The sequence below is a fragment of the Arabidopsis lyrata genome (assembly GCF_000004255.2).
Source record: "Arabidopsis lyrata subsp. lyrata unplaced genomic scaffold ARALYscaffold_3, whole genome shotgun sequence".
Taxonomy (NCBI): Eukaryota; Viridiplantae; Streptophyta; class Magnoliopsida; order Brassicales; family Brassicaceae; genus Arabidopsis; species Arabidopsis lyrata.
In genome coordinates, this window is record NW_003302553.1 from 9,560,512 (window position 1) to 9,586,951 (window position 26,440).

The window sequence follows — 26,440 nt, forward strand, 5'->3', positions numbered from 1 at the left end:
GGATGATGTGCTTGGTGGTAAGTAAGATGTGTGGTTCAAAATAATCGTGAAAGGTTGGCAAAATTAGTTATATGTCACAATCAATTTCGAGAATAATACATTTAAAACGCAATACACGGTACATGCCTACTAATAACTCAAGAAGTTTTTGATAAACTCACGTGAATTCTTTTACATAATTGGTTTTTTTTTTTTTTTGTCATCTGATTTTTATTAAAACTTTAAGATAGGATACAAGGTGAAATACTTAAGCCGGCGGAAAACAAAAATATCCCCGGAGTCTAAAGCCCAAAAAAGGGAAGTTAAGCCGGCGGACAAAGGAAAAGTCCCCAGAGACAAAGTCGGAGAAAAAAGAGAATTCCCTCAAATCTAAGTCTACGCTAAAACAACATAAACTTTTAAAGCCGAAATCGAAAGAGAACGAAACCAAAAACTAAGAAAAGAGGCAAACTAAAAATAAACAAGAAGATAAACACTAAGTCAAAATAACCAAATCGATCTTCTTCTTCTGAAGTTTCTGCGAATGAGCTATATCAATGCTGCCCAAGGCCGCTGCCCAAGGCCAACCATTAATCACAACTGCTTCCTCCTATCACAATGAGAGAAGATCTCTCGAAACCAAGTAACAATGACTTCATAATCTGACAAGTAAAGGTCCAAATAGATCCTCATTAAACACTTCCAGATGCGGCAGCGACGAGGGTGCGTCAAGGAACGCCTTGATAGAAGTCATAAAGATGCAATCCGACATCCTCCAGATTCGGAAACGCAGAGACAAGGAGCGAAACATAACCACCTCGATGAGCTTCGAAATCAAGAACAAAAACGACACTCATCTACAACGGATATCATCACCAGAAACTTCCACCTAAGAGAAGAAAGATCTGAAGCCAAACGACACTAGCATAAACTTCACACAACAAAGGCCTCATCTTAGAAAGGAGACGAACCAAACGAGCAACTATTAGCTAAACCAGGCATTAAGGGTGAGCGGAGAGGCTAAGGCAAGATGGAAGCTAACTACAGAGCTCACACAAGCCAAGCACGCGACAACAAAACACCATGAAGCACAAGAGCGAGTAACAGATCTGGATTAGGGGAAGGCGAAAAACAATGGCTTTATTACATACCCGTCACCGTCGATCTCAGATCCGGCTCCATCATCTTCGCAAGAGCCCTGAACCACAAATCTGAAACACTCAAACCGCTTCCGACAAACACCCAAAATCACAAACCGATCAAACTAAATCGAAACCCCAATCGAAGGCCACAAGATTCTTAAACTTAACACAAAACTAAAACCAAGAAAGGAAAGAACAAAAGGAGGACCGAAGCCGGTGCTAGAGGAGCCACCGTACTCCGGTCACCGATCTGGGCAAACTTGTAAACTTGAGTGAGCGGCGGCTAGGTCTAGTCCCAAAAAAAAAAAACGAATCTTTTACATAATTGTTTAAAGATATGAAATTTTTGGTGTTGTACTTTATAAAAAAAGGAAAATATGGTGTTATATAAAAAAAGGAAAATATGTTGAAAAAAAAAGAAAAAGGAAAAGGCCTGGACGTTCGGTTATCGGATCGGATTCGGTTCGGTTTTTTCGGATTTCGGTTTTTTGGATATAGATTCTAATATCCATAGGGATAATTATAGAATTCGGATCGGTTTCGGTTTGGATATTTTGGATTTCGGATCGGTATGGATATGATATTCAATATTGAATCCGATTTAACCATAAATCTAAAAAAAATTCGATTAATCCGAAAACCGCAATGAATCCCAAAAAGAACAAAAGCGACCTCCATTAGTAGCAAGCTAATCCGTAAAACCGTAAACAGAAACTTATCAAAGCAACAATAAACATCAAAATTCTCAGAATCTATCATGAACACATAGAAGAAAAACGGATCAAACAGTAACAAACAATAATCGAATTCGTCTCTAATGAAGAATAAGAATCATAGAACATAGAGACATGGATGATAACTAAGAAAGATGAAGAATTTAAGTTCAAACACATACCCAAGATCGATTACTTGATGTTTTTTATGGATGCGACTGAAACGAAAGAGAGATTAGGGATTCCATATTGAAAGATTAAGGTTTTATGCTTATATGCAAGAGAAGTGGATCCCGTATTGGTAGGAAAATCGAGATTAGGGAAGTGGATCACGTATTGCTAGGGAGGGAAATCGAGATAAGAAAAATGGATCCCGTGATGCAAGGGACGACTAAGGTTCTAGAACTTCTAGAGGAGAGTTCGGATACCCATCGGATATCGGATCGGATCGGGTATTATCCGATATCCATGGATATAGAAATCAATAACCGATCGGTTAATCGGTCGGATTCGGTTCGGATTTTAATCCTATTTTTTCGATTCGGTTCCGGTTCAGATTTTCGGTTTCGGATTAAACGCCGAGGCCTTACATTAGAGTATAATGTGACAAATTTGTTTATTTTCAACTTTTTTAGGTATATGAGTTGAATCAGTATTTTTACTCAAAAATTTAATACAAATGCGTCAATATAAAAAAAATGATCTAGCCAAATATCAAAATGTAAATGTGGTAGACTTATAAAAATGAGAAATTAATTGTTTAAGAATTGAATAAAAGTATGTCTTATTAGATTTTTTCATATTTTCTAAATTAAAAACTCAAAACAAATTTAGTGATTTGACAAAGATGATCGTATTCATATGTATAACTGAATGAAACTAATTTCGAGAGATTTAAGTTTTAAGATATTTCTTTTCGACAACACTAATGGAGGGGAGAATGAGATGATGATGATGATTTAAAATCACCATCAAATTCTTCATCAGTCGACAATGTTAGATCATATACATAGCAGATTTTTTATAGGTATCAGAAGCCCAAAAATATTAAATTTATGGGTAAAATAACTGATTTGGGCCTGAGCAGTATCACTGGAATGATACTTGTGATACCAGTCTCTGATGATGTGGCTGCTCGAGATTAGTCGGGAAAACGCGTTTTTATGGGAAAGGAGAGAATTTTTTATTATTATTGTAATATTATTACCTTTTGTAATCCCATGTTTTAATATATTAATTTTTTATTTTGCAATTTTTTTTTTAATAATACTTAAACCGGTCTCACCAATGCAAACATATTTATTAGGAGTATCATAAAAAAATCTCAAACAATAAACAAACATTATAAATAATATTAAAAATTTCCTAATGATACTATATCACCTATAATCATGCTCTAATTATCTCACAAATTTTTGCAAATATCATTTATATAACCTTTGTATAATTCCTAAATTGTTCAAACCATAGACATTCAAAATAGACAATAATCAAAATCTTACTCCCTTCTTCTACACACAGTTTGGGTACACCTTAAACTTAAATATATTTATTGGGCCACAAACGAATACTTATTTCAGCCCATATCATTTTTATTAATTGACATTTGGACCCCAAAGAATTTCATTTTTTTATTAAAATTTTCACATTACACAAAGAACTGAAAAAAGTCAGTTAATTTTTAACATTAATTTCTAAATCCGACCCCGTACTTTTTATTCAATCGTTTTCATACCCATCCCTTCAAAGGAAGGATAAGAAGATTATAGAAACAGTTAAATATATTAACCGTTAAATAACTGACGATTCCGGTAACTTTTCCGTTTTAATTAATTCTCTCAAAACTCTAGCCGGAGAAGTCGCCGGAGATCTTGAGACGCCGAGTCATCAACGGAAACGACAACAATCTGACTTTTCGCATTCTTCCTCGAAAACGACGGCAAAGGTAACGAGCTCGGCGCCGGAGAAACAACGAAAATGGATGATCCAGCATAAATATCGTCGGCAGAAACCTCCGGTGAATACTTCCGAACTTTGATGTTTGAAAATGAATCGAAAGACTCTCCTCTTCTCCTAACAACGTTCTTCGTCATCGTTCTGAATTCATCAGAACCGAATCTTCTCCTTTGGGCAGGTCGGAGAGGTGGTTTCCGGTGAAAATGATTCTTCCGGGAGTTAAAAAGTGTTGCCGGAGAATCTCTCATCCGGTCAACCAAACAATTTTGAGGCCGGATAATTTCAGTTCCCATCTTTAAAGAGAAACAATAAATCTAGAAAAAATGGCGCCGGAGGAGAACCTTCGGCGGCTAATAAAAAAAGAAGAAATCGTGGTGGTGGAAGAAGAGAAGGAAGAAGAAAAGGGTAAAATAGTCCTTTTCTTCGGTTCCTGCTCAGATTTTTGTAAATTAGTTAAAATCTACGGATAATCTACTTTGTGAGTTTTTTTTCCTCGTTACTGGAGAATTGGAATAAATAGAAGAAATTAGAAGAGATGACAAAAATGGAGAAAATGGCTTCTCTGTCAGAGCTTCGTTTCCTCGTAACGACGCATCTGTAACCTAAACACATTATTCTATTTTTTTCTTTTTGTTTAATTTAGTTTTGTTTCGTCTGTCCGTTTTTTCGTTTTTTAAAATTGGATTTTCGTCTATTCTAAATTTTACCAATTTGATATAATGTTTCTCTATGGGATTGATTAAACAAAATATTGAACTATATTGTCATGTTTTAAATGAGAACTATATACAGTATGAGTTAATTCCAATGACGAATCTTTTTCCTTCGACGATGGAAACAAGTGGTTGCTTCCAACGCAAGAAACTAAATAGCCCGATGTTTAGTTTGAGTTGTTGGTAGTTATCAAGATTGATGTTGTTTATAGAAGCAAGCACGAGTGGCTTGGGAAGACGTTGTTTTCGTCTGCCTTTGTCTCTTCTGGCCACGAAGACCATATCAAATCACACAAGGGTTTACCAGACTATCGAGTGAGATTGAAGAGATCGCACCCTCGGTTGGCTAGGGATCCTCGGAGGAAGATAGTGTTATCAGGATGTTTCTTGGTTACCTGATGAAGAACACGAATAAGTGGCCGCGTTGTAGAAGAAGATGGGTGTGGAATGCGTGACAATGCTTCACGAACGCAAGGGCGAGGAGTTTAATGACAAGGTTATTCTTAAGATCTTTGAACTAGTCAAGTCTCGGGTCGATTTCCAGTGAACCTGATTCGCATGTATGAGTCTTGATTTTAACCTGTTTGTTTGCTTTATATCAAGAAATAAAGAAAGTGTTTATTGTGTGAAAGAGAGATTAGATTGAAACAATCAAGTAATAAAATTAGACAAGAAAGTATTCAGACAAGAGCGCGGTTGATATTACACCGATTAAAGACAAGACTGATGCAAAATCTGCAAACTTATTCGATGAGCCAGAGAAGAAGTAGATCTTGTGGCTACTGCTCTCTCCTCTGAAGCCTCTAACAATCATGGCCTGCACATAAATACAATACACATAAATCTTCAACAGAGAGTTCCTATTTGATTCTCAAATCAATGAGATAATAACTGAAATCTATTTGACCTGTGATATTTGCTCGGCATGTCGAAATATATTCTTGAAAATGCGGCGTATGAATGACGCGAAAACTACAAAAAGCGATCACTTGTAAGTTGAGTTTCGGAAAGACTGAGAAAACCAGGAGATGTATATAGAAATAGAGATTCTTACTATCAAGTGTCTCCAGAACAGTAAGCTGCTGCCAGTTTACTCTTCGGGATACAATTCCCAATGAAACACTTCGGACCTACAATGTAACATGCACACAATGTACCATTATGAGGTTTAGAACTTGGAACAACTAGGCTGATTGATAACATAAATGTGAAGCCGGGAGATGTTGTTTATAGATCTTTACCTCATCGAAAACCAAATTAATGAATCTCAGTGAAAGCAGTAGCGTGAGGATAATTTCACCGACTGGAACACCAATATATGTCAACGGGAACAAGAACCAACGTAGAGCTAGTGCAAGTTGTTCTGGTGTTGTGGTTGCAAGGCAAATACTAGCACTTTGGAAGATCTGTGACAAAAAGCCAATTAATCTATTATGTGATCTAATAAGGCAAAAAAAGGAGAAACCGTGGAAGTCGAAAACCGACTTACAATAAAGGTTAAGCATGCGGCTGTACTTCCAACAGACAAACCTTTCCTTGTGAATTGCAACGGACCAAGCTTAAGTAACATGTACGAATAACCGCTCAAAGACATGGGAAGATTAGGCAAGCTTGTGATTGAAGAAGGTGGGGTTCTTGATTGAAGCATTGGAGGTGCACCATCTGAACCTAGCCCCAATGTTATGAAGAGAATTCCCGAAAGAAGCGACACTCTCGCCAATTGATCCTTACATGACAAAGTTAGGAAAATCAACGAAGAAGATAGATCACAAGACAGCAACCAAAGAGAAGAAGAAGAACTTGTAATTACAAGAAGTTGGAAACGCATTGATCATACTAATTCAAGAACTGCATATACATGAGAACAATCCAACATAACTAAATCGTATAGAAACAGAGTTGTGACAGAGAAAAAGAACTCACCATCCATACTTGTCTAGGGAGGACAAGGATTGACAAAAGAGCTGTGCATACAACAAGTCCTAAACGCACAACTATATTTGCTCTTGCTGGAAGAACAACTAGAGTTAATAGCCATACCTGCACATATATACAAATACCAAAATTCAAGCTTTGACAAGAATCAAGAATCAAGATTGCTCTAACCAAAAAAAAAGACTCATTATACCAATTTGATTCTCGGATCCACCGAATGGAGAAATGTAACAGGGGACGATATGAATTGTCCAATGGGACTTCCCGTCGCGCTTGAAATCAATCTAAAGACATTTTCGGCTCCGAGTCCTGGAATTGGTAACCGGTTCACCCAATTACTGGTTTTTCCGTCTCCGTCGACGGTGGCTCTAACCACGAAAACCCTTTTCGAGGTGAGAGAGGACGGAGTCTCATTAAGCCGGAGCGGGAAGAAAAGCTTAGGGTTTGCAAAATTCCGGTTCCGGTTATGAATTGGAGCTGTGAGATGACGAATTGGGTGTTTGGGGATTAGGGTTACGGTGAGGGAGAGACTTGGTGTTGCAAGATTGGATTGATTCATGAGTTTCGATTTCAGATCGAATCCGACATATGCCCTAGAGCGGGAAATTAATTGTACGTGGTAGAGAGACACTGTAAGTGTTAAACTGTTGCGTGTGTTTTGTCAGACGTTGACTTTGGTTCTCGCAATAACAAAAGTCAAAATATACCAAAATTTTGGATTCCGTTTCTTGTTCGAATTTGATTGATATATAGACTCGCTTTGAATTTTCTTACATACTTTTTGTATAAATCTTTTTTTCTTTTTTTGATAATTGAAAACGTAACTTATATTTCAATAAGGGCACAATCTAATATTTATAAAACAAATAACATAGAATAAGTATCAAAAATCAACAATACCGAAAGGATGATTGAAGAACGAAGATTCACGGTGGTAAACAGAGTCGAGAACGTTGATGATCTCTCTCCTTAACTCAAAAATCGCCCCGTAGTGTGCCGGTTTGATGACAATTAGAGTCCCATGATAAAACTGTTTCTCCTTTTGATTGCATACCTCAAATCAAAAGCTAATCGAACACTAGCCTTATGTTGTACTCTCAGACTCGAACTAGAAAAGAGAAGAAGAGGAAGGAGATTATGTTGGTGAACGATGCTTAGAATGAGAGACAATGACCATGACTTTATAGCACAAGAGCTCCACGTCCATGGCATCAAAGAGGAGAATATATCACCTTAATGACACAATCAAGAGACTTAAATCTCACGATAAAGTCAAAAACGTTTTTGACACTAATTGTCTCAATTGATTACACACAATCATTAAGGTAGATATTTTTGATTTAATCACTAATTTAAATCAAAATAAATTTGGGAAAATAAAATAATTATATGGGTTGTAAGCCTATTTCCCAAATTTCAAATCTCAAATCCAACCCATGTATGTTTGGATTTCTCCTCTAACTTCCAAAGTATACAATTTTGACTTTAAGTCAAAATTCCAAGCTAAGCAAGCAAGTTACTTTGGACCTCCATTTCTCATTCAAACGAACTCCGTTTTTGACATTCCAATACACCATCACGTAGTGCTCGCAGCAACGATTCCATCGTTCCCAAGAACCGGTCATTCCGATGAACGTCTTCACCGGAAAATCCACCGTAACAATGGTCAAAACCATTTTGTCAAAAACAAGTTCCAACAAGTATATTACTGTCTCGGAGCATTTTTGACAATTTTTGAGGTGATGGAAAAAGTTGGCTCGAGAGCTTTTTGAATATTCCAGGCGGTTCGGCCCAAACTGCCCGTTGTTTCTAGTATTTTTCCGGTGGCTTTCCCGGCTTTCTCTCCAACACTGTGGTACCGTCATCACAAAAATGTATAAATTGTAAAATGGGATGGTCATGTAACTTATCATATATCTATACAATCCCAAACAAATTAAAATGCTAACTAAAAATCATTAGTTAGCAAATTGGTAGTATATAGATTGTATGTACTAAAAATCATTAGTTAACTAAAAATCTACAAGAACATATCTCATTAGAAATGTGGGATCCTACCAACTCGATTTTATTTTCTACGGATATAATCATTATTTTGATTCAAATACCGGTGTGTTACGTATTACATAGAAACATTATTCAATCTCAAAATTGAGGATCACAAAGTGAAATTTTTACCTCTTACTCACAAGTCGAGTAACAGCCATGGATGTGGCAGAATGAGTTTGTATCTCTGCCGCTTCAGCAGCACCAATTATATTATCTATTGATCACATCAAACTTTTTCTCTCTTTTATTTATTAAAATTTTGATCCCAAAAACTTCAAAATAAATGAAGAAGAGTATAGACTGACAATTAGTGGAGCTATTCTATGTAACTTACGAAAAGAATCAAGTGATGCCAAGATAAGCTCTCCTGGAGCAGTGGATAACAATGCCTTTCCTAACCTCGATTTAACCACCGGAGCTACCATCCAACCGCTCACCATATCTTCACCTTCTATGACCGCCATTCCTATAGCCTCGCTCACCTTCCACAACTTCTCCGCTCTATGTATATGTTACATCCAACAAAATAACCAAGATTTTATTGTTTGATATAATATATACAACTTTGCGGGATAGAGATTAAAATTTGATTACCTTTGAAGATTTTTGTTGTGTTTATTCTCCTTCTTAGTTTCATTGTTGTCACCTCCACCAATTTCTGATATGTCACCACTTCTTTCCTCAACCTCTTCAGCAATCGTTCCTCCCTTGCGAATCTGTTTTTATTACAAGAAAATAAAACCATATTGTTATTATAATAAATAAAAATTACAATATGTGCGTCTTAAATCTCCATGTTCATATAATAGTTTTTAAAAATCCAACACAAAACTAAGATGATCTATACTAGTAAATAAAACACATTAGTCTTTCCACAAATTGGGTTTGAATTGAAAGTTCATGATTCTTCACTATAACAACCATTTCGATTCAAATCAAAATCAACTAATATTAACACTCATAAGCATCATGAGAGGGACTTATATGTATGAGACCTTCTTAGAGTAAGAATTGCTACAAGTGAAGATTCCCTTGATGATATGCCCTGTTCCTTCGGCGATGGCCTTGGCTACAACGCTTTTGTATTCTTCAGCCTTCGGTGCATACTCTTTCCAATCAATTTCATTGTTGTTCATACCTGAAGCACTTGAAGATTTCTCCCACATGAAATCTCCTAGAAACTCAGGGTTTTCCATGATTTCTCCGTCTCCCCCTAAGAAACTCAAGGCTAGCTCCAACGGTTCGGGTTTATCGACGAGATGGACTCTGTCATTGGGATTCTCCAACAAGACTTCCTCGTTCACCTTTTGGGGAGATTGGTTTTGTTGGGTTGGTGAGGACATTGTGTCTTCTTTCTTAGTGCAGTAGTAAATTTAAGTTTGGTTTATAGGCTCGTTCCTATATAATGTTGGACGATCGAAGGTAATGACGTAAACACTTACTATTTGATCATATTAATAACCAACAAACATGTAAGACCATAAAATATGATCATATAGCTTGATAGTGAAGAATTAGTTAATTTTTCTAGTTGTAACTAGTCTTCTATTGAAAGTTGAAACAACTTGCTAGTTACAAGTAGAACAACTTACTAATTCTTCACTATCAAGATTCTCAGTACCAATATAATTGATACCAAGACTTCATCAGTTGCTTGTTTAACTGGTTTTAGAAGGGTTTACATTGGTGTTTGGTGATATCATTCTCCTAATGTATGTTATACATAATCCCAAGCGTGTTGTTCTTCTTTGATAATTTCCCCCACCATTGAGTTTTATATGTTTTGTTTCAAAGTTGACAAATAGAATTAGTTCTACGCAATCAAATCGTTAATATTATTTCTAACGACATTAACAGATTGATACGTAATTAGGAAGAGGGCGTCAAATAAAAATTAATTTTGTTTTGCAATTGATTAATTACACTAGTTTTGACATGTAATCAGTTGTATTAGTTCTCCTATAAATTATTAAAAAAATGGATTTGAACTCAGGTTTTAATAAATGTTGAGAAATCTAACTACTAATGTGCTACTTATTGTTCAAAAACTTAGCAAAAATGCCACAAAACATAAATCTTTCTAAATGTGCCATAATGGTGGACAACAATTCTTGTCTACCAAAATTTCTGTATGTCGTATCGAATTCTTGTCCACCAAAAGTCTATTGTTTCAAAGGTGGACAACATTTTTTGTCTACCAAAAAATTTCTTTTCAAAGTCTAGTCCACTATTATGGCACATTTGGAAAGACAAACGTTTTGTGGCAATTCTTGTAAGTTTTGATACAATATATGACACATTAGACCAAAATCCCATAAATGTTATAACCTGAGAAATCTAACTAATGTGCTACTTACTGTTCAAAAACTTATCATAAATTAATCAATCCAGTCATTGTCATAAAACTTGACAGACTTTGTAGAGCTTATGATATTTTGAGTAACCCAATAATACATTATATATTACACACTATAGCTGATGAGTCCACATTATGTAGTATATAAAAACTGAGCTTGGGTTTTGGGTTTTCCATCGATCATACATTGATAAAGTAGTTGAAACTATAAGACACAATATATCACTTTCTTGGAGCATTCTTGACGACCCCGGATGTGAGAGAAGATGAAGGATAGAAAGTCTTGCGGATCTTGAGAACATTCCAGGCAGTTCCAGCCGCGTGGCCCGCTGTTGCTAGAACGTCTCCCGTCGCCTCCCCTGCGTTCTCTCCAAACCTGCTTTGCCAAATATGTCCTTATGATCAGATTATTATCACCTTAAGACTCTTAAATTGTGTAATGATCACTAGTGGCTTATCATGAAAACATGAATCTCAAATTTGAAGATTGTAAGGTGAAAATATTTACCTCTCACTGACCATTCTGGTAGCAGCCCTGGATGTAGCAGATAGAGTTTGTCTCTCCGCGGCTTCAGTTGCATCTAGTATTTTATCTATTGGACAAAACCAAACATTACACCATTAAGTTTTTTTCACCCTAACTTTGATTTGTTCCATTTTTTTACTCCAAAAATCAATTCCTTATATGTAACTTACTAAGGGCGTCAAGTGAAGCCAAGAGGACTTCCCCTGGAACCATTGAGAAGAAGGCCATCCCCGGTTTCGACTTCATCACAGGGACCATCACAGAGCCGCTCACAACTCCCGCACCATTCAACATCGTCCTGCTCAGATTCTCAGTCGCCTTTGACAGCTTCCTCACTCTATATACATGTTACATCCATCCAACAAATACAAATTAAAGCAGCCAAGATATCAAAAGATTCAAGAACCACGATTTATGTCTTGATTCTTTGTTTGCGTTGAGTGGTATATTTTTCCTTTACATAAACGCCAAATACAAACAATGTTATAAAACTAAGGAGCGAGTACCGTTGAAGGTTTGTGTTGATTCCATTTTTCTTCTCATTACCACTGGAGTTTCCATTATTGTAACCTCCATTTCTCTGACTCTCCTCAGCCTTTGTAATCATTATGTCACCTCCCTTGTGAACCTGTTGTCTCATAAAACACATAATCATATTATGTTCATATTATCATCTCTCGTTCTGTAGAGCCTCTAATTATATAGGAGAGTGTGATTTAAACCTGGTTAGAGTAAGCATTACTGAGACTAAAGATTCCTCTAATGATATGCCCTGTTCCTCCAGCAATAGCCTTAGCAACAACGTTGTTATAGTCTTCAATCCTCGGTGCAAACTCTTGCCAGTCGATTCCATTGTTAACCTTACTCGAAGCCGTAGACGAGAAACAAGAATTCTCACTCAAAAATTGGTCTAGCAACTTCAGACTGTTCACGAGGGCTACGTCTCTGTCATCGCCGGAGAAAGTGACCCCGTAGCTAAGTGGATCACCGTCTTTAACCGGAAGTGTGAAGAGGTAGTCACGTGCGTCGAGTTTCACCACTGGCTCGTCTCTAATCACTGGCCACTGAAGGTCATGTCCGATTCTTACAATCATAGCTAGAGTCACACCGTTGTCTGAGACCTTAACGAGCTTGAAATCACCGGAAGCAAGCTCCACGGCTTCAGACTCGTCGATGAGATGGACTCTACATCTAGGAATCTGCAACAGAACTTCTTCAGTTCTCATGGTTTGAGGTTGAGGAGATGGGTTTTGTCGTGTCATCGTTTCTTTTTCATGGTTTCTTGTTCTTGAAGTCTTTGATGGTCCGAAACATCCCATTTTCTTGTCTGCTTGTTTTTTTTTTTGTTTGACAGTGATGCTCTCCTCTAAGAGGCTTTGTAATCTTGAAACAGAGGATGAGATTATTAAAAATCTTTCTTGGAATATTTGTAACTTTAACTCATATATTCTTTCAAGTGAATAAATTCTTGCTTCCACAGTTATCTTCACTTTCGGTGGAAATGGGAACAAATACTTTACGACGTTACACACATCTACACGTATACACATATACATTACACGTGTATTTTTAATGCATGTTCTATGGGATTGGAACCTACTTATGTAAGCAGTCTTATGTCCTGATCGTGAAAAGAATTAGGACTCGGTTGTTCTGTGAAAGAACTTGGATACAAGACAATGACCAGTGTGAACCTAATCATGGTGGTCCTGAATATAGTAGAAGCCGACTTTAGTAAATTGACAACTTTGTTCTTTTCGTAAATGTTATCCAAATGTGAGATCATGTCAACCTTTTTAACAACTTCTTTTAATTGGACACTCGAAAGGAGAGTTTAAACCAATAGACACTAAAGGCAAAAGAAGCAGAATATGAAACACAGAAATCTGAATTGGAATCTGATTCTACAATTGCAATGGCAGTCATTAACGAATAATATCCAATACAGATCTACGAATTAGTTAAGCTGTCTCCAAAGTTTCACTAGCTTCGTATTTTCTATCAATAATGGTATCAATATGTGCTTTTAGGCCACAAAACTTCTTGTGGTCTAGTGGTAATAGATATGGTTTTGCATGATGATGATCATGATTATGAGGAAGAGGAAATAGAGAGATTACATATATAGAGAGAAAGAGAATTTTGAGAAGGAGTAAGCTTAAACAATGACAGGTCTAACTATGATCTATATATTACACAGATTTAACAATTTCCATTTACTCCAATAATCTAGCGTCACTTGATATCGCTGAATCTATTTAGTACCTGAAGGGTCTACGATTTCAAAAGAATTTTGGGATTTGTTCTTTGTGTAGAGAGACTAGCTTGTGCTCCTCATTAAATAAGCTACCACGCATCCTAATATCCCACCTGCTGCAACCTGTATTTCAATCTCATTACTTAGCAATAGATTGTAACATCCTCTCGTTTATACATGGCGAATATGGGGGCTTCGGTTCTAATGTTTCAGCTTTATGAAATCCAAATCTAATTCTAACATTGCGATGACACAGTCATTGGACTTAAAACGTTTAATGATTGCAAGGATAAAGAGAATTGACTGCTGAGTTCAAAAACCTGGATAGGAGTGTGGCCAAGCAGTTCACGCAATGGTCTAACTGTTGATAATGGATGCTCCGGAGGAAACTCACAAACAATTTGATTCAGCAGCTGAAATTTCCATTCATGTGAAAAAGGCTTGCGGTTTTAGAAAGCATGGAACAATCCTACAAAAGAGCTTTAAAAGAAGATGCAAACAGATGAGATTAATAAATTTTCTATGGCTTTACCTCGGCTTGACGACCAGCATGAAGTCTGACACCGGAGGCATCATACATAACCTGCAGCCCAATTCAGAAACATACAAAAGATTGGTCTTACTATGTAATCAAGTAGGCTGTTCACAAGGAAAGCAAAATCTCTTTTCTACACTAAACGAAGCAAGGCTGTTACTTTGTAAATTCAACACATGTAAACTTAAGCGAAGTAAGACGTTCAAAGGAATGGCACAACTACACATTGTGAAGTGGGAAACAAGGTGAGAAGAAAACTCACAACGCAAGCTAAGACAACCGCGATAGCGAAAGCTGGTGCTCCTGCTCCTTCTTCAAGGCCAATGGCAACAGCTAAGGCAGTGACAGTAGCGGAATGCGAAGAAGGCATTCCACCAGAACTAATCATACGTTTAGAGTCCCACTTCTTTTCTTTGTACCTGAACATCTAACATACATTATGAAACAACTGAGAATTCACATCTTTCAATCCATCAAAGAATCTTTTAAGCTCTGCAACGATCTAAGAATCTTAACTACAACAGATCTATAGCTACACAAATACCAACAAACAAGTTCTGAGACCAAAAATTTGGCTAATATCAAAAACACAAAAGGGTAATGAAAAAGTTTGCAAATTCTAATCAATCGATCAAAAAACAAAACCTAAGACTACGAAATTTGTTAAATTGGAGCAAAAAGCAACTCGATTTCAATCACAGATGGAACCAATCTGAGAAACGAAGGAGGTAAAAGATTTGAACGGACCAATTAGTGAAAACTTTGAGGAACTGAGCAAGAGCGAAGGCAAGAAAAGCGGAGAAGATTGGGAGATTATGAGGAAACAGATTTTGCGACGGAGGAGATCCGTACAACGCCCTATTTCCGCCACCTAACGAACCGGCGTCCGCCGCTGTCATCACCTCGTCCATTCGGCGATACAACCGCGAAAAATCCCGATCTCTTCTTTGATCAAATCAGATAGATACTGCGAAGGATCAATGTCAACGTAAAGGTAAAGAGAGATTCAGGAGAAGAAGAAGAGTATTGAAATTTTTTTGATAAGCTTTTTGGCTTTTTGTGTTAATTCCGTATTTGGGAAGGATCAATTATTTGTGAAAAGGAAAGCAGTTTTACCTTTTTAATTACCTTTTTTACGTTTTTTTTTTAATAATTTCGAAAGTACGGTGTATTTTTTACATTGTTATATTTTTGTCAAATTTTTTATTTTTTCGTCAAAACACTATATTTTATTAAATTATCGGACAAAAATTTATTTTCGAGAGAACTAATCCAAAACTGATGTGTTAATGTGAGACAATAGAACCTCGTGTTCTTGTTTTTTTTTTGTTAGGCAATCGGTACAGATATTATTAGTACGCGGGTTAAATCAAATATAGAAGGATGGAAAAATAAAGCTTTAAAAGCTTAAAGAATTGAAATGTCACTCTCAAGAATTATCTAAAATAATTATTAGCTCAAAGCAACATGAGGCGAAACCAATATTCGTCTTCGAAACCATAATGAGGTACTCCGCCGCCGAAAACTTTTCAATCCCATAAAAGGAGATAGTCTCCGGCTTCCGCCGAAAACTTTTCAATCCCATAAGAAGAAGTGTATCATTATCCATAACAATTCACCCATGTCCACGGAAGGGATCGGGTCAAAATAAGTTATCTAATAACTTATTTGATTTATGTTAGATCATTTTGATTTAGAACTTTACTTACTCTCGAAAATTTCTCATAAAGATTTTGTAATGCCCTTTCAGAGCCTAATATCAATTCTTCATCTATACAATAATCGCCTGACATTTTGTTGTTGATATTAATAAAAAACCAACATAAACTTGGAAAACTTCTTCTATTACCTAAGAAGATAAAATCAACGTTCATGAAAAATCATAATAAAGCTCATCAACACTTTTCTCTAATAGTAGTATTACTATGTAAAGGTTTCAGCAGAGCCGCTATGCAGCCTTCTCGAGCCACGTTTAGTCGCCACTAAATCCGGCGTCCGATCCGGATGTGGCTCTTCTACAACCATCTCATTCGCCAGATTATCAGCAGCCTTAAACACCGGATGTGCATACGCGTTTTGAAGAAACGTTTTCAAGTTTAAATTCGGTTCTCTCATGCGTTCCAACGTATCTTTAACCATTGCATCCTGAAAAGAAGAAGAAAATCACTAAAGAAGACCAAAAACAAAAGCAATGGAAGACTCATTTCCTGATAGAGTAGAAGAGACTATAAACCTGTAAAGGGTATCTGACAAAGATAGGTTGGTAACGTCCTTGACAGAATTTGTGGAATCCAATGGTTAACACAGGCAGTATGAATAGCAATGGAGTCGAACGAGCAGCTCGTTTCGTGCTTAGCAATCCCATCAAAAGAAGCTGAGATACGATTAGTGCAATCACTACACGTCTATGAACATCAGGCCAGAACGCGGCAGCACTCTCATACTCTTGGTTATACACATTTATAACCTGCAACAAGAAGAAAAGAAGCGGGTTAGATCTTAGCTTCTTAAGCTTGGGGCATAATTATCAGAAAGCAGAGGCTTTTGGATTTGGGTTTTGAACCTGATGACGGTAAACCACATAAGCTAAGGCGAAGAAGACGAGGATAAATGGAAGGAGAATGGGGCTAACAGCGGCGTAAACTAGACCGAGAATGAAGTAGAGTTGTATCTGTGGTTCACCAGTATTGAATCCTATGGTTCCAGGATCCATTGCCTCTTCTCTATCTTTCTCTGTTTTCACAAGGAAGAAGTTCTTGAGATGATAGATTATCAATGGTTTCAACCTCAGTATCTCTCCAGCAACACCAGCCCATCCGTCCACCATTATGTAGGTTATAAAGAAAGTGGCCTTCATTGGTATCGACACACCAATTGTCTTTGGGATTTCGGTTGCAGATTGGTTTAGGAAGCTGTTAAGCTGTTGAAGCGCAGTCCCCGCGATTATGCTACAGAGGAAAACGTTGATGAACTGGAACATGTAGTATCTGCTTGCACACCTTCTTTCTAGTGAAGATTTACTTATGAAGCCTTCGAATTTCGACATTAGCATAAGTATGCTTGGGAGGACAATGAGGAATATCTTCAATGCGATACCCGGAAGGAAACCTTGGATGAATGACTTTACCGTTTTCCTGTCCACAAACACAATGATTTCAGAGAAACACCATCACGCAAAGGAAATGAAAATTAAGGTTGAGAGATTATACACTTCGATAAGCGGTTTCAAGAATGGAACAGCCTTTTCGATGCCTTCAATGTTGGCGAGTGTCTGCACGAAAGCTATAGGGATCATGAAGAAGAAAGTGAGGAAGAAGAAAGCCACAGCTATTACTAGTCTTCGGATTGTGAGTTGAACATATGGTAATGCTAGATTGTCCCAGTATATGTCTCGGGGCTCTGGAGCCCACTCGGTTAGCCACTCTGTCGGGTTTCTTGACTGTTGAGTTTGAGAGCAAACAACTGCGCCCCAACGCCTTTTGAAGGATACAAAAGCTGCAGGCACAAGCGATTTTGTGCTGCTCATCACAGTCTCCTTCTCTTCACTTATCTGAAACCATCAAAGTAAATTTTGATTAAGAGGCAACAAGATGATCAAACAAGTTTAATAACACAAGATTATATGTAAGTTAGGGATGACGCATTTACTTTTCTCGTTAGACCCTCGATTTTTTCTATGTAGTGATCGATTGCATCAACTTCTTCACCCCAACAGCCGAGAAAACCTATCTGCTCAGGTAAGTAGAAGATTATCAAGATTCAACCAAAGAGAAGATCAAGAAAGCAATGTAGTTGCATATATTGGTTTTACCTTTATTAAAGGCCTTTTAGTCGGATTCCTAGAGTGTTTGTTTTGATAGTAATCAAGCCAATTCTGCAATTTTTTCCTCTTCTGAACCAATTCAGACAGTTTGTTTGCGTTGTAGACCGCCTGTTTTGTTAAACAAGAAGATAAATACACCGTAAAAAATGGATCACCCTAAGTGAGACAACCAAAGTTGTTACCTGGTAAGTGAGGTAGTAGTCTGGATGGTTGACCTTAAAGAAATGCTCAACAAGTTCACTAACGGATTCATCAGGATCTGGAGGAATGTTCCTCACAAGAACCTACATTCATCAAAAAAGACAAATCACATATGACATTTGAATCTAGAAAACTAAAACTCAATGGACCAAGAGATTCAGAATTTCTCAGAATTTCTATGTACTGTAAACTGGTCAGGTCTCCTTTGCTCAGAAGCAAGAAACTGTAGCCTCATGGAACCAATATTCTTGTACTCTCGTTGTAAAACAAAGCATGTCCAGAAGGTAATAACATAAGCCATACACAAATGCACCCAAAACCTGTACATATACAACAAGTCAGAACATTCCCCAAATAGAACCAAAAGCCACAAAGATTAAAGAAGTTTCTTCACCTGGATGATCCAGTTGGTATATTCGATATAGAGAGTTTATCGATATCGCTGAAAGTTAGATTCTTTAACTGATCCAACGTCGAGTTGGTCCAATTAACCGGTACCATTACAGTAAAAGCAATACATGCTATAGGAAAAAAGATCTTCAACCTGGAAATTAAACCGAATAAATCAAAGATCACACACATACTTGTTCAAAACATTCAATAAACAAGACACCATATACACATACCCAAGTAAGTAAATCCTGAGATAGACAACAGAATCCAAACCAGCATGATCAATAAGTTCAGGCTCAGGCATTCTCAAAGCTTGAGGCATCCAATTCAAGAATCTGATGTAAGATCGAAAATCCAAATTGACAAACTTGCTAGCAAAGCCACCAGTTTTAATAGGGCTACTTCTTAAACCCTTGAGATACCATTTAGGGAAATAGACTCTGTCGTTAACTGGTTGAAGTCTAAGAATCGCAAAGGCGATGAAGAACGCGAATGCGGTTAAGATATTGATCGCTGCTGCGACTCCGATATCGTTTAGTGTAGCCATGATTTAGAGAACGAAAGACACAATCTTCCTGAAACATTTAACACACAACAAACGAAAAAGGTTAAAGCTTTAAACTTAGGGTTTCTTGCAATCCAAGGACTTGTCAAAATTGCCAATATTTCGCTAATTTTTCTCCATGACTTTCTCGTTTTTACCCAGAAATCGGAATTTTTTTGGGTCCTAGTCATAATCTTTTCAAATTCCGTCAAATCCATTAAACACTGAATCAACTATATAATGAGTGATTCGTAAAAGATTGAGATAAAGTTCAATTTTTTACCTTTCTCAAGAGCTCAGTGATGAAACTCGTCTTCTTGTTTCTAACTGTGAAGTCAAACAACGTTGAGCAGAGAATGAAGAAGAAGAAGAAGAGAAAGGAATAGGGATCAGAAGAAGGAGAAGGAGAAACATTAATAAAAATGAGATTTTTAATTTGTGTTTTGGGTTTATTTTGGAAATTGATCCAAAGATTCAACTGAAGTGAGATTTCTGCTGATACATACGTTTTGGGTGTTACGAGTCCATTTAATTAATTTAATTAACTTATTTAGCGAAGCGAGGATTAAACGGCGATGGACACCTGGCAAAAAAGGTTAATTTATGTTAAATAAAGTAATAACGTTAATTAAGAAAATAATTTTTGTAATTAAATGTTTTGCAGTTTAGAGTTTAGACATCGTCCGTTACTGGTTCCTTTCCAGTTTCTTTAGAAAAGCAATAATGGTTATAGGTCTCGCCGTGTGAGCATGTTATGTTCATATTATAATAACGGCTATATTCTATATTTCCCTTTTTTGACGTCGGCTTTGGTTTAACGTTTTCTATGTATTTATTTATTCCCTGATTTGAAAGTTTAGTGGACACATTATGTTAAAAAAAGTTTGAGATCTGACTAGGCCTGGGCATATGGGTAACCCGTTCGGGTTCGGGTTGAATGGGTAATAAATTTATGGTCCATTCGGGTATTTCTATGGTTTCGGTTTCGGTCCGGTTCGGGTATTGTCGGATTAAGTCGGTTTGGGTAATACCCGAAGTTTAAAATCACTTTACATACTCAAATGATCAAATAAAGAGATAGAACATCAAACATGACATTTAAATACTAAATTCAATTCAAAATAACTAAGATGATTATTTCATACTTAATTACAAAATTTGATTTTTTCTGCATATGCTATGATTCAAATTTTTTAAAATGGACATATTACTCAATCGATGAAGAAAAAAGTATGTGTACAATCTATATTAACATTTTTGAAAAACAAATTTGCGCGTTTAATCAGGTCGTATTTTTTTTTTACTCTGACCCGGAATTGAGTCATTCAGATATTTTCTTAATTTCTACAATTATCTAAAACGGGACAATATACCATGGTGAAATCTTAAAATTAACAAATCGAAATACAATTATTTAGTATTTTAATATACATTTTAAAAATATTTTTACGGGTTGGTCTAAAAACATACACTAATTTGAAAAAATATATATATATATATATTATAGAAACTATTTGAAAGCAAACTTTTAAATTGACTCGAATTATATGTCTTTTAAATAAAAGTGTTATTAAAAGAAATAACAAAATGATGTTTAATTTTACGGGACATGATTATATGGTGGGACGGATCGGATTTGGATTGATATTAATACGGGATAATATATCACGGGTGAAATCCTGGGATTAACAAATCAAAATACAATTATACAATTTTAAACACAAAACAAAACAAATACAACTTAAAATTTTCATTTTTAGTTACAACGCATGTGACTCGCAATGTACAACAAAAAATATTATATACAACAAATTCATCAGTTTATAAAAAGACAAAAAAAATCAAATAATTAACCCGCGGTGTACCGCGGGTAACAATCTAGTAATGGTTATAGTGTGAGCATGTTATGTTCATATTATAATAACGGCTATATTTTATATTTCCCTTTTTTGACGTCGGCTTTGGTTTAACGTTTTCTATGTATTTATTTATTCCCTGATTTGAAAGTTTAGTGGACACATTATGTTAAAAAAAAGTTCGAGATCTGACTTTGGAAGAAAAAGTTCGATTTAATATTGTCAGTTTTAAGGTAAATTTGTGAGTTTTAATTCGCTAATCGTTACAAATAATGACAAAGGAAAACAAAACTTAGATATATATCGGGTTGTGGTAATTGGTAAAAGAAGATTCGGTTAGAGAAATAAAATCTAGCTAGGAGAAATAAGAAACATACTAGTAGTGTTCTAAGCTGGAATATAGATTTTATGTATTGGGGAATCCATGTGACAAAAATCATTAGAATTTCATATAAGTGTTATGGAAGACTTGTTGTAAGCTTCGTGAGAGTATCCATCACAATTTTAATTTGATGTTTTGATTTTTTGTCGGCAAACTCGATTTCAAAATTTTATTTACGAAGCTTTTTTAATGCATTTCATTATTATCTTTGACGTGAGATGCTGAGATCGGAGACGCTGAATAATTTGACAGATATAGTTATAGAAAAATCATATAAAAGTCAACTTGTGACATGTTAAGTTCGTATAGAATATACGTGAGCATACCAAAAAAACAATCGTTTTCTATAAACAGCAAACCGGAAACTCTACCGGCCAGACATAAGACTGACTAAATCATCGTTTTGGAAGTTTGCAACATCCCAATTTCCAGTTGACGAGAAAAGAGTGGATAAAGCAACCACAATGTATCTCATACTCGGACGTAGTTGAGCATTCTCTTGTGTACAAGCTTTCCCTAATTCCGCCATCTATACCACAAAACATAAACAACAAATTGGCCCGGGTATTAAAATTAGCTATGTCCAATCCGGTAGTCGGTTTGATTTTTCGGCCTTGTTCGGTTTCAGTTTGATTTGATTTGTTGACCAAAAACCGGATTGATTTATCTTTTTGGACACCCCAAATTAGAATGATGAATACAATTAGGCCACAAGAAGAGAGATTACCTTATATACCGAATCAAACGGGTAGCTATCCCCAAGCCTCGGGTCTATAATCTTACGTAGTGCTTCTTCTTTGTCGGTCTCCTTGAATGCTTCTTCGAACTGGATAATAAAGAAACAAAGCATATGTTAAGTGATCCATCGTACATGTCTTTAAATCAGAAAGACAAAATGTTGTGAAGAAACAATAATACTAACCACACCAACGAGGCCTCTAAATTCACCAACGGCTTCCGTCATTTTGACAACCGCGCCTTTCGCAGAAATCAATTCGTAAAGGACAACTCCAAATGCATATACATCTACTTTTGCAGATACTTCTCCATAAACAGTCCTGCACACATACATATATATACCATCACTATAATGTAGTCTCTAAAGAAGTATATAAATGTCAATGAGATCAAGTTCTTTACTCTGGTGCCATGTAACCAAATGTACCCATTGCACCACGAGTTGCTGAGCCTCCAACTTCTGTCAGTTTTGTTAACCCGAAATCTGCTACCTGTAACACGGAAACGACTCAGAGCCATGACAAAGTAAAAATCTTTTTTTCAGTATTTACACCTTTGATTGGCAATGAGAAATTGAGAATGGACCTTTGCTCGAAAATTCTGGTCTATCAAAATATTGGCAGATTTAATGTCCCTGTGGACATAGACAGGAACCGTGTGCTCGTGGATATATTCTAAACCTCTAGCTGAGTCTAGTGCAATCTGCACTCTCTTAGTCCACGGTAGTGGTTCTTGTCCTAGTTACATATAACTCCTTAGTTTACATCTTTCAACTTATTAGTACTTTGAAAACTGATTCACTTTTTGGAGGTCTTGATATTGCGTACCTGACCCATGTAAATGTTGTCCAAGGTTGCCATTCTCAACATATTCATACACCAAGAAAAGTGATCCCTCAACACAATATCCAATCAGGCGAACCTGCACAAAAAAACAAGTTCGTTAAAATTTGACCAAGAATCGATCTTTATCTGATCTCAGATATTATTGAGAGAAAACAAAAGGGCTTTACCAGGTTGACATGATGTACACGCGTTAAGACTTTTAGTTCCGCCAAGAACTGTTTCGATGCCTCCATGTCCATCTTCTTGATCGCAGCTTTCTATACAAGAACCGAACAACTTTAATGTTCAATGTGTAGCTTCAAAGGAAAAGATATAAAAAGATATCTGCTTACTTCTCCTCTCAGCTCTGCATAGTAAACAGCCCCAAAACCACCTTGACCAATCTTAAAAGACAGATTGAAATTATCAGTAGCCTTTGCGAGCTCCTCCAACGTAAACTCAACAGATTTGTCCACGCTTATGGCAGCAATGCCAGGAGATACTCCGGTACCACCCAAGCCTCCACTTTGGAGGCTGGTAGAAGAAGCTAAAAGAAGATTTGATAAAAATATAATCAGCAACTTCCAACTAAAAAAAGAAACATTAAAGTAGAGATAAAACTGTTTGTATATAATCATCACAAAATTACCAAGATCAGCCTTAGTAGACAACGGAATAGAAGATGAATACGAATCACCCTTCGACTTGCTCTTCCGGTAAGCATAATATATGATAAACAAGATTAACAACAAAGCCACAATCACTCCTACAACTATACCAGCAATAACTCCAGCACCAATACCACCTGCTAATACAAAAAAATATCAAAAAACATATTCTTCCAAGTTGCTTCTTGTTTCGTGCAGAATCATCAAAAGCTCGAAAATGGAGAAAAGAACCAACCTTGTTTACTACAAAAACATAAGAGAAGTAGAATATACATCAGTAAATAGATATCAAATGAACAAAAGATACAATCTTAACAACAACAAAAACAACCTTGATTTGAAAGCTGGAAATGCACCACTTGGATCTGCAAAACATACAATAACAGGAACAAAAACTTCAACAATTAGTAGTGTTCTAAAATACGGTCTACGCTAGGTGTATGGCAGAGCACCGTATAGACGTATATACGGCCGTTTATGCGGGGATTATACTACTCTATGAATTCGTATCACAAATAATCCAAGATCAGTCTATAAACTCTAGCTAACTACAAAATTTGTTCATCATTACCTCTTCCCGGCACATAAACGATTCCATTCCCTGAGTTAAAATTAACACCAGGATTATATCTCTGCAGAATATCCGCCGATACACCGGAAGATCTCGCAATCGAACTGAGACTATCTTCAGGACGAAGCGGATAAGTAACAAACAAACCAAAATCCTTAGAAACACTCTCATCACCACAAGAACAATTCACCAACACATTAAGCGTCGCGGAGAGCGGGATATTAGTCGCCGGAAAAGGATTCCTCGCCTGCAAGGATTCCACCGTCGTTAAATTCGCGTAATTCCTGATCGCCACTCTTTCATAAGTATCTTCTTGTCGAACACTGTAGCTGAAATTGTGCCCTAGAAAATCACCAGGCTGACATTCGCAAGGGAAAGGTACAAGAACCCTAGAACCCATCTGGATTCTATCTTTGTCTCTAATGTTCGGGTTGTACCTAAGGATTGGATCGAAATTGACTTGATCGTAAGGTGCGATTGAAGAATTGAGGTTTTGGTTGATGGCGGAGAGAGTTGTTCCATTAGCGAGGTAGTAAGAAGCTAGAGCTAAATCGCAGCTGTTCCTGCACTTAGATTCGACGGCGAAGAAGAGAAACGACGATGAGAAGAGAAGAAGAAGAAGCGGAGCGATTAGAGAATTTAGCTTCATCGCCGGAAATATTTGGAAGCTCCTTAGGGATTCTCAGAGGAAGGTCTCTGTTTTTTTTTGTGTTTTTGTTTCGTCGTGCTCTGTGGGGAAGAAGATGGATTCAAAGAGGAAAAGGTTGACTTAATCAACGTTGACTAATTTTTTCAACTAAGAGAATGATGATTAGATTATTTTGTTTAATTAATCAGTTTTTGTTAATTATTGAGAAGTTTCTTAATTAGTTTTAAATTTTTAATACTCTTCCACTTATTTTTAATTTTCAATATAAAATTAATTATTTTTTTATTGATTTTGACAATTTATATTTTATATATTATTTTTTATTGATTGATTAGATAACAAATGATATTTTTATTTAAAATAAACAAAATTAAATAATTTTTTAATCTATATACATTATCCTAAAACATTAATTATAAAAGAAGCGACGGAGTATTACTAAACTCATTTAATGCAACTAGCAGCTGGAATTTGGAAGTCTTTGGTCAAAGACTATGAAGACCGCCTTTTTTTGTTGAAGGAAGATGAATTTTTTTTTTTTTCACAATAGTGTTCTTTATAGATTATGGAGCCAACACAACTAGTAAACAGTCAAGCCTATTACAAGTTCTGAAAAAGATAACAAACTAAGCTTATAAGCTGTCGTAAGCAAGCTGGAAAGGATCAAAGATTGGCAACAAACTAACAAGGACTTAATAGAAGGAGCAAATCTAGCAGAAATTCTAACAGAAAATAAAAGACTAAGAGAGGGTTGAACGAATCTCTCACTTAACCCCTGTCCCAGGAACCTTTACACTTAACGCGCGACCGGCAGAGCCATGAGTGCAATTGAATCAACCCGAAACTTCTGCAAGAGTCTCGACCATTGAGATCCTAAAGCTTGAAAGGAAGGTAACAACTTCAACGACCCGCTTCTCAATTTCAAACCCAAGTAACGCAGACGAGAGAACAAGGAGGAGTCTGCGAAATAAACCAAGACGGGAAACACCAACTACAACGAGAAGGAAAGCTGAAGGAAGATCAACTCCCTAACTCAGAGCAAGCAAATAAACCTAGTCTGGAGCTTCCACAATCAAGAGAAGCACAAGCCACAAAACAAACCACAAACAGCAAGACCATGTTACCATACCTGATTACACCAATGATATAGAACTAGAGACTGAGAGCCCCAAAATCCGGACCAAACGTCTAAGACATACTACCAGACCTTAGAAAAAGGCCAACAAAACATCCAATTCTCATATGAAGACCAAGCCAAAGATTAAAACCATCCTAAATTACCCACGACTAAACATCTAAAACTAAACTGATTGAGATAGCATTCACTAATTCTATCTCTGTTATTCAAGATTGAAACCAGTACCTATTACACAGCCTAAGACAAGATTTAAAGCCGGCAAGGGTCGAAACCCCTCCAGAAACAAAGCCGGCGAGTTTAAAGGAAACTCCCGGAGCCAAAAGCCCGATTAACGGGAAACTGCAGACTGCCGAATCAGGATTCAAAACCTAACCAAGAGATCGAAGAGAGCAAAGGTAAGGCGGTTACAAACACAGCTTCCAATTCCGGTGAGGCATACGCGATGGAGATCTGAGAAGCAACTCCGCCAAGCGAATCCAAGCTCTGAAACAA

The 26,440-nt window shown here is 36.6% G+C and overlaps 7 protein-coding genes across 9 annotated transcripts; all 7 read right to left on the reverse strand.

Annotated features, from left to right (window-relative positions):
• Positions 1–3,495: 3,495 nt before the first annotated feature.
• On the reverse strand, positions 3,496–4,455 carry LOC9319379. The gene has a single exon (XM_002885403.2). The coding sequence runs from the start codon at positions 4,081–4,083 to the stop codon at positions 3,673–3,675; it is 411 nt and encodes a 136-aa protein (XP_002885449.1). The 5' UTR covers positions 4,084–4,455; the 3' UTR covers positions 3,496–3,672.
• A 665-nt stretch (positions 4,456–5,120) lies between these two features.
• LOC9319380 (protein ABCI12, chloroplastic) lies at positions 5,121–7,148 on the reverse strand. The gene is made up of 7 exons (XM_002885404.2): positions 6,632–7,148; positions 6,427–6,543; positions 5,993–6,229; positions 5,745–5,909; positions 5,558–5,633; positions 5,411–5,475; positions 5,121–5,320 (listed from the first exon to the last, which is right to left on the reverse strand). The coding sequence occupies exons 1-7, from the start codon at positions 6,995–6,997 to the stop codon at positions 5,168–5,170; spliced, it is 1,179 nt and encodes a 392-aa protein (XP_002885450.1). The 5' UTR covers positions 6,998–7,148; the 3' UTR covers positions 5,121–5,167.
• Positions 7,149–8,481: 1,333 nt separating this feature from the next.
• Positions 8,482–10,364, reverse strand: LOC9321517 (senescence/dehydration-associated protein At4g35985, chloroplastic). The gene is made up of 3 exons (XM_021033246.1): positions 9,483–10,364; positions 9,082–9,203; positions 8,482–8,988 (listed from the first exon to the last, which is right to left on the reverse strand). The coding sequence occupies exons 1-3, from the start codon at positions 9,828–9,830 to the stop codon at positions 8,739–8,741; spliced, it is 720 nt and encodes a 239-aa protein (XP_020888905.1). The 5' UTR covers positions 9,831–10,364; the 3' UTR covers positions 8,482–8,738.
• A 501-nt stretch (positions 10,365–10,865) lies between these two features.
• On the reverse strand, positions 10,866–12,793 carry LOC9321518 (senescence/dehydration-associated protein At4g35985, chloroplastic). Its single transcript, XM_002885406.2, has 5 exons — positions 12,092–12,793; positions 11,876–11,997; positions 11,540–11,706; positions 11,352–11,436; positions 10,866–11,219 (listed from the first exon to the last, which is right to left on the reverse strand). Exons 1-5 carry the CDS (start codon positions 12,686–12,688, stop codon positions 11,066–11,068), a joined length of 1,125 nt encoding a protein of 374 aa, XP_002885452.1. The 5' UTR covers positions 12,689–12,793; the 3' UTR covers positions 10,866–11,065.
• Positions 12,794–13,464: 671 nt separating this feature from the next.
• Positions 13,465–15,268, reverse strand: LOC9321519 (uncharacterized membrane protein YuiD). Of its 2 annotated transcripts, none has more exons than XM_002885407.2 (5): positions 14,909–15,268; positions 14,424–14,580; positions 14,159–14,209; positions 13,947–14,039; positions 13,465–13,749 (listed from the first exon to the last, which is right to left on the reverse strand). In XM_002885407.2, exons 1-5 carry the CDS (start codon positions 15,070–15,072, stop codon positions 13,690–13,692), a joined length of 525 nt encoding a protein of 174 aa, XP_002885453.1. In that variant the 5' UTR covers positions 15,073–15,268; the 3' UTR covers positions 13,465–13,689. The 2 variants fall into 2 exon arrangements, with proteins under 2 accessions (XP_002885453.1, XP_020887900.1); XM_021032241.1 differs by having other exon boundaries at positions 13,466–13,749; positions 14,424–14,588; positions 14,909–15,233.
• A 611-nt stretch (positions 15,269–15,879) lies between these two features.
• LOC9321520 (CSC1-like protein At3g21620) lies at positions 15,880–19,682 on the reverse strand. Its single transcript, XM_002885408.2, has 11 exons — positions 19,406–19,682; positions 18,812–19,153; positions 18,580–18,729; positions 18,370–18,505; positions 18,167–18,268; positions 17,973–18,092; positions 17,810–17,890; positions 17,371–17,711; positions 16,725–17,295; positions 16,395–16,628; positions 15,880–16,306 (listed from the first exon to the last, which is right to left on the reverse strand). Exons 2-11 carry the CDS (start codon positions 19,123–19,125, stop codon positions 16,085–16,087), a joined length of 2,271 nt encoding a protein of 756 aa, XP_002885454.1. The 5' UTR covers positions 19,126–19,153; positions 19,406–19,682; the 3' UTR covers positions 15,880–16,084.
• A 1,919-nt stretch (positions 19,683–21,601) lies between these two features.
• LOC9321521 (chitin elicitor receptor kinase 1) lies at positions 21,602–24,962 on the reverse strand. Of its 2 annotated transcripts, none has more exons than XM_021032798.1 (12): positions 24,162–24,962; positions 23,922–23,955; positions 23,826–23,833; positions 23,572–23,727; positions 23,276–23,469; positions 23,111–23,200; positions 22,926–23,019; positions 22,684–22,835; positions 22,501–22,589; positions 22,283–22,418; positions 22,088–22,186; positions 21,602–21,889 (listed from the first exon to the last, which is right to left on the reverse strand). In XM_021032798.1, exons 1-12 carry the CDS (start codon positions 24,808–24,810, stop codon positions 21,728–21,730), a joined length of 1,863 nt encoding a protein of 620 aa, XP_020888457.1. In that variant the 5' UTR covers positions 24,811–24,962; the 3' UTR covers positions 21,602–21,727. The 2 variants fall into 2 exon arrangements, with proteins under 2 accessions (XP_020888457.1, XP_020888456.1); XM_021032797.1 differs by having other exon boundaries at positions 23,572–23,730; positions 24,162–24,902.
• Positions 24,963–26,440: the final 1,478 nt, after the last annotated feature.

What these genes read in the sequence shown, in the direction of transcription:
- LOC9319379 (XM_002885403.2), bottom strand. Translation starts at nt 4,083, where the DNA reads ATGGGAACTGAAATTATCCGGCCTCAAAATTGTTTGGTTGACCGGATG.
- LOC9321517 (XM_021033246.1), bottom strand. Translation starts at nt 9,830, where the DNA reads ATGTCCTCACCAACCCAACAAAACCAATCTCCCCAAAAGGTGAACGAG. An exon ending in GCAATTCTTACTCTAAGAAG is followed by an intron (nt 9,204 to 9,482) that starts GTCTCATACATA and finishes TAATAAAAACAG; the next exon opens with ATTCGCAAGGGAGGAACGAT. An exon ending in CACAACAAAAATCTTCAAAG is followed by an intron (nt 8,989 to 9,081) that starts GTAATCAAATTT and finishes ACATATACATAG; the next exon opens with AGCGGAGAAGTTGTGGAAGG.
- LOC9321518 (XM_002885406.2), bottom strand. Translation starts at nt 12,688, where the DNA reads ATGGGATGTTTCGGACCATCAAAGACTTCAAGAACAAGAAACCATGAA. An exon ending in GTAATGCTTACTCTAACCAG is followed by an intron (nt 11,998 to 12,091) that starts GTTTAAATCACA and finishes ATGAGACAACAG; the next exon opens with GTTCACAAGGGAGGTGACAT. An exon ending in ACCAGAATGGTCAGTGAGAG is followed by an intron (nt 11,220 to 11,351) that starts GTAAATATTTTC and finishes TTGGCAAAGCAG; the next exon opens with GTTTGGAGAGAACGCAGGGG.
- LOC9321521 (XM_021032797.1), bottom strand. Translation starts at nt 24,810, where the DNA reads ATGAAGCTAAATTCTCTAATCGCTCCGCTTCTTCTTCTTCTCTTCTCA. An exon ending in GTCTACTAAGGCTGATCTTG is followed by an intron (nt 23,470 to 23,571) that starts GTAATTTTGTGA and finishes ATCTTCTTTTAG; the next exon opens with CTTCTTCTACCAGCCTCCAA. An exon ending in CGTTTGATTCGGTATATAAG is followed by an intron (nt 21,890 to 22,087) that starts GTAATCTCTCTT and finishes TTTGTGGTATAG; the next exon opens with ATGGCGGAATTAGGGAAAGC.
- LOC9321520 (XM_002885408.2), bottom strand. Translation starts at nt 19,125, where the DNA reads ATGGCTACACTAAACGATATCGGAGTCGCAGCAGCGATCAATATCTTA. An exon ending in ATACCAACTGGATCATCCAG is followed by an intron (nt 18,506 to 18,579) that starts GTGAAGAAACTT and finishes GTATATGTACAG; the next exon opens with GTTTTGGGTGCATTTGTGTA. An exon ending in TTGTCAGATACCCTTTACAG is followed by an intron (nt 16,307 to 16,394) that starts GTTTATAGTCTC and finishes TCTTCTTTTCAG; the next exon opens with GATGCAATGGTTAAAGATAC.
- LOC9321519 (XM_002885407.2), bottom strand. Translation starts at nt 15,072, where the DNA reads ATGGACGAGGTGATGACAGCGGCGGACGCCGGTTCGTTAGGTGGCGGA. An exon ending in CGGTTGTCTTAGCTTGCGTT is followed by an intron (nt 14,210 to 14,423) that starts GTGAGTTTTCTT and finishes ATTGGGCTGCAG; the next exon opens with GTTATGTATGATGCCTCCGG. An exon ending in TTGGCCACACTCCTATCCAG is followed by an intron (nt 13,750 to 13,946) that starts GTTTTTGAACTC and finishes ATTGAAATACAG; the next exon opens with GTTGCAGCAGGTGGGATATT.
- LOC9319380 (XM_002885404.2), bottom strand. Translation starts at nt 6,997, where the DNA reads ATGAATCAATCCAATCTTGCAACACCAAGTCTCTCCCTCACCGTAACC. An exon ending in TGGATCCGAGAATCAAATTG is followed by an intron (nt 6,544 to 6,631) that starts GTATAATGAGTC and finishes ATATATGTGCAG; the next exon opens with GTATGGCTATTAACTCTAGT. An exon ending in ATGCCGAGCAAATATCACAG is followed by an intron (nt 5,321 to 5,410) that starts GTCAAATAGATT and finishes ATTTATGTGCAG; the next exon opens with GCCATGATTGTTAGAGGCTT.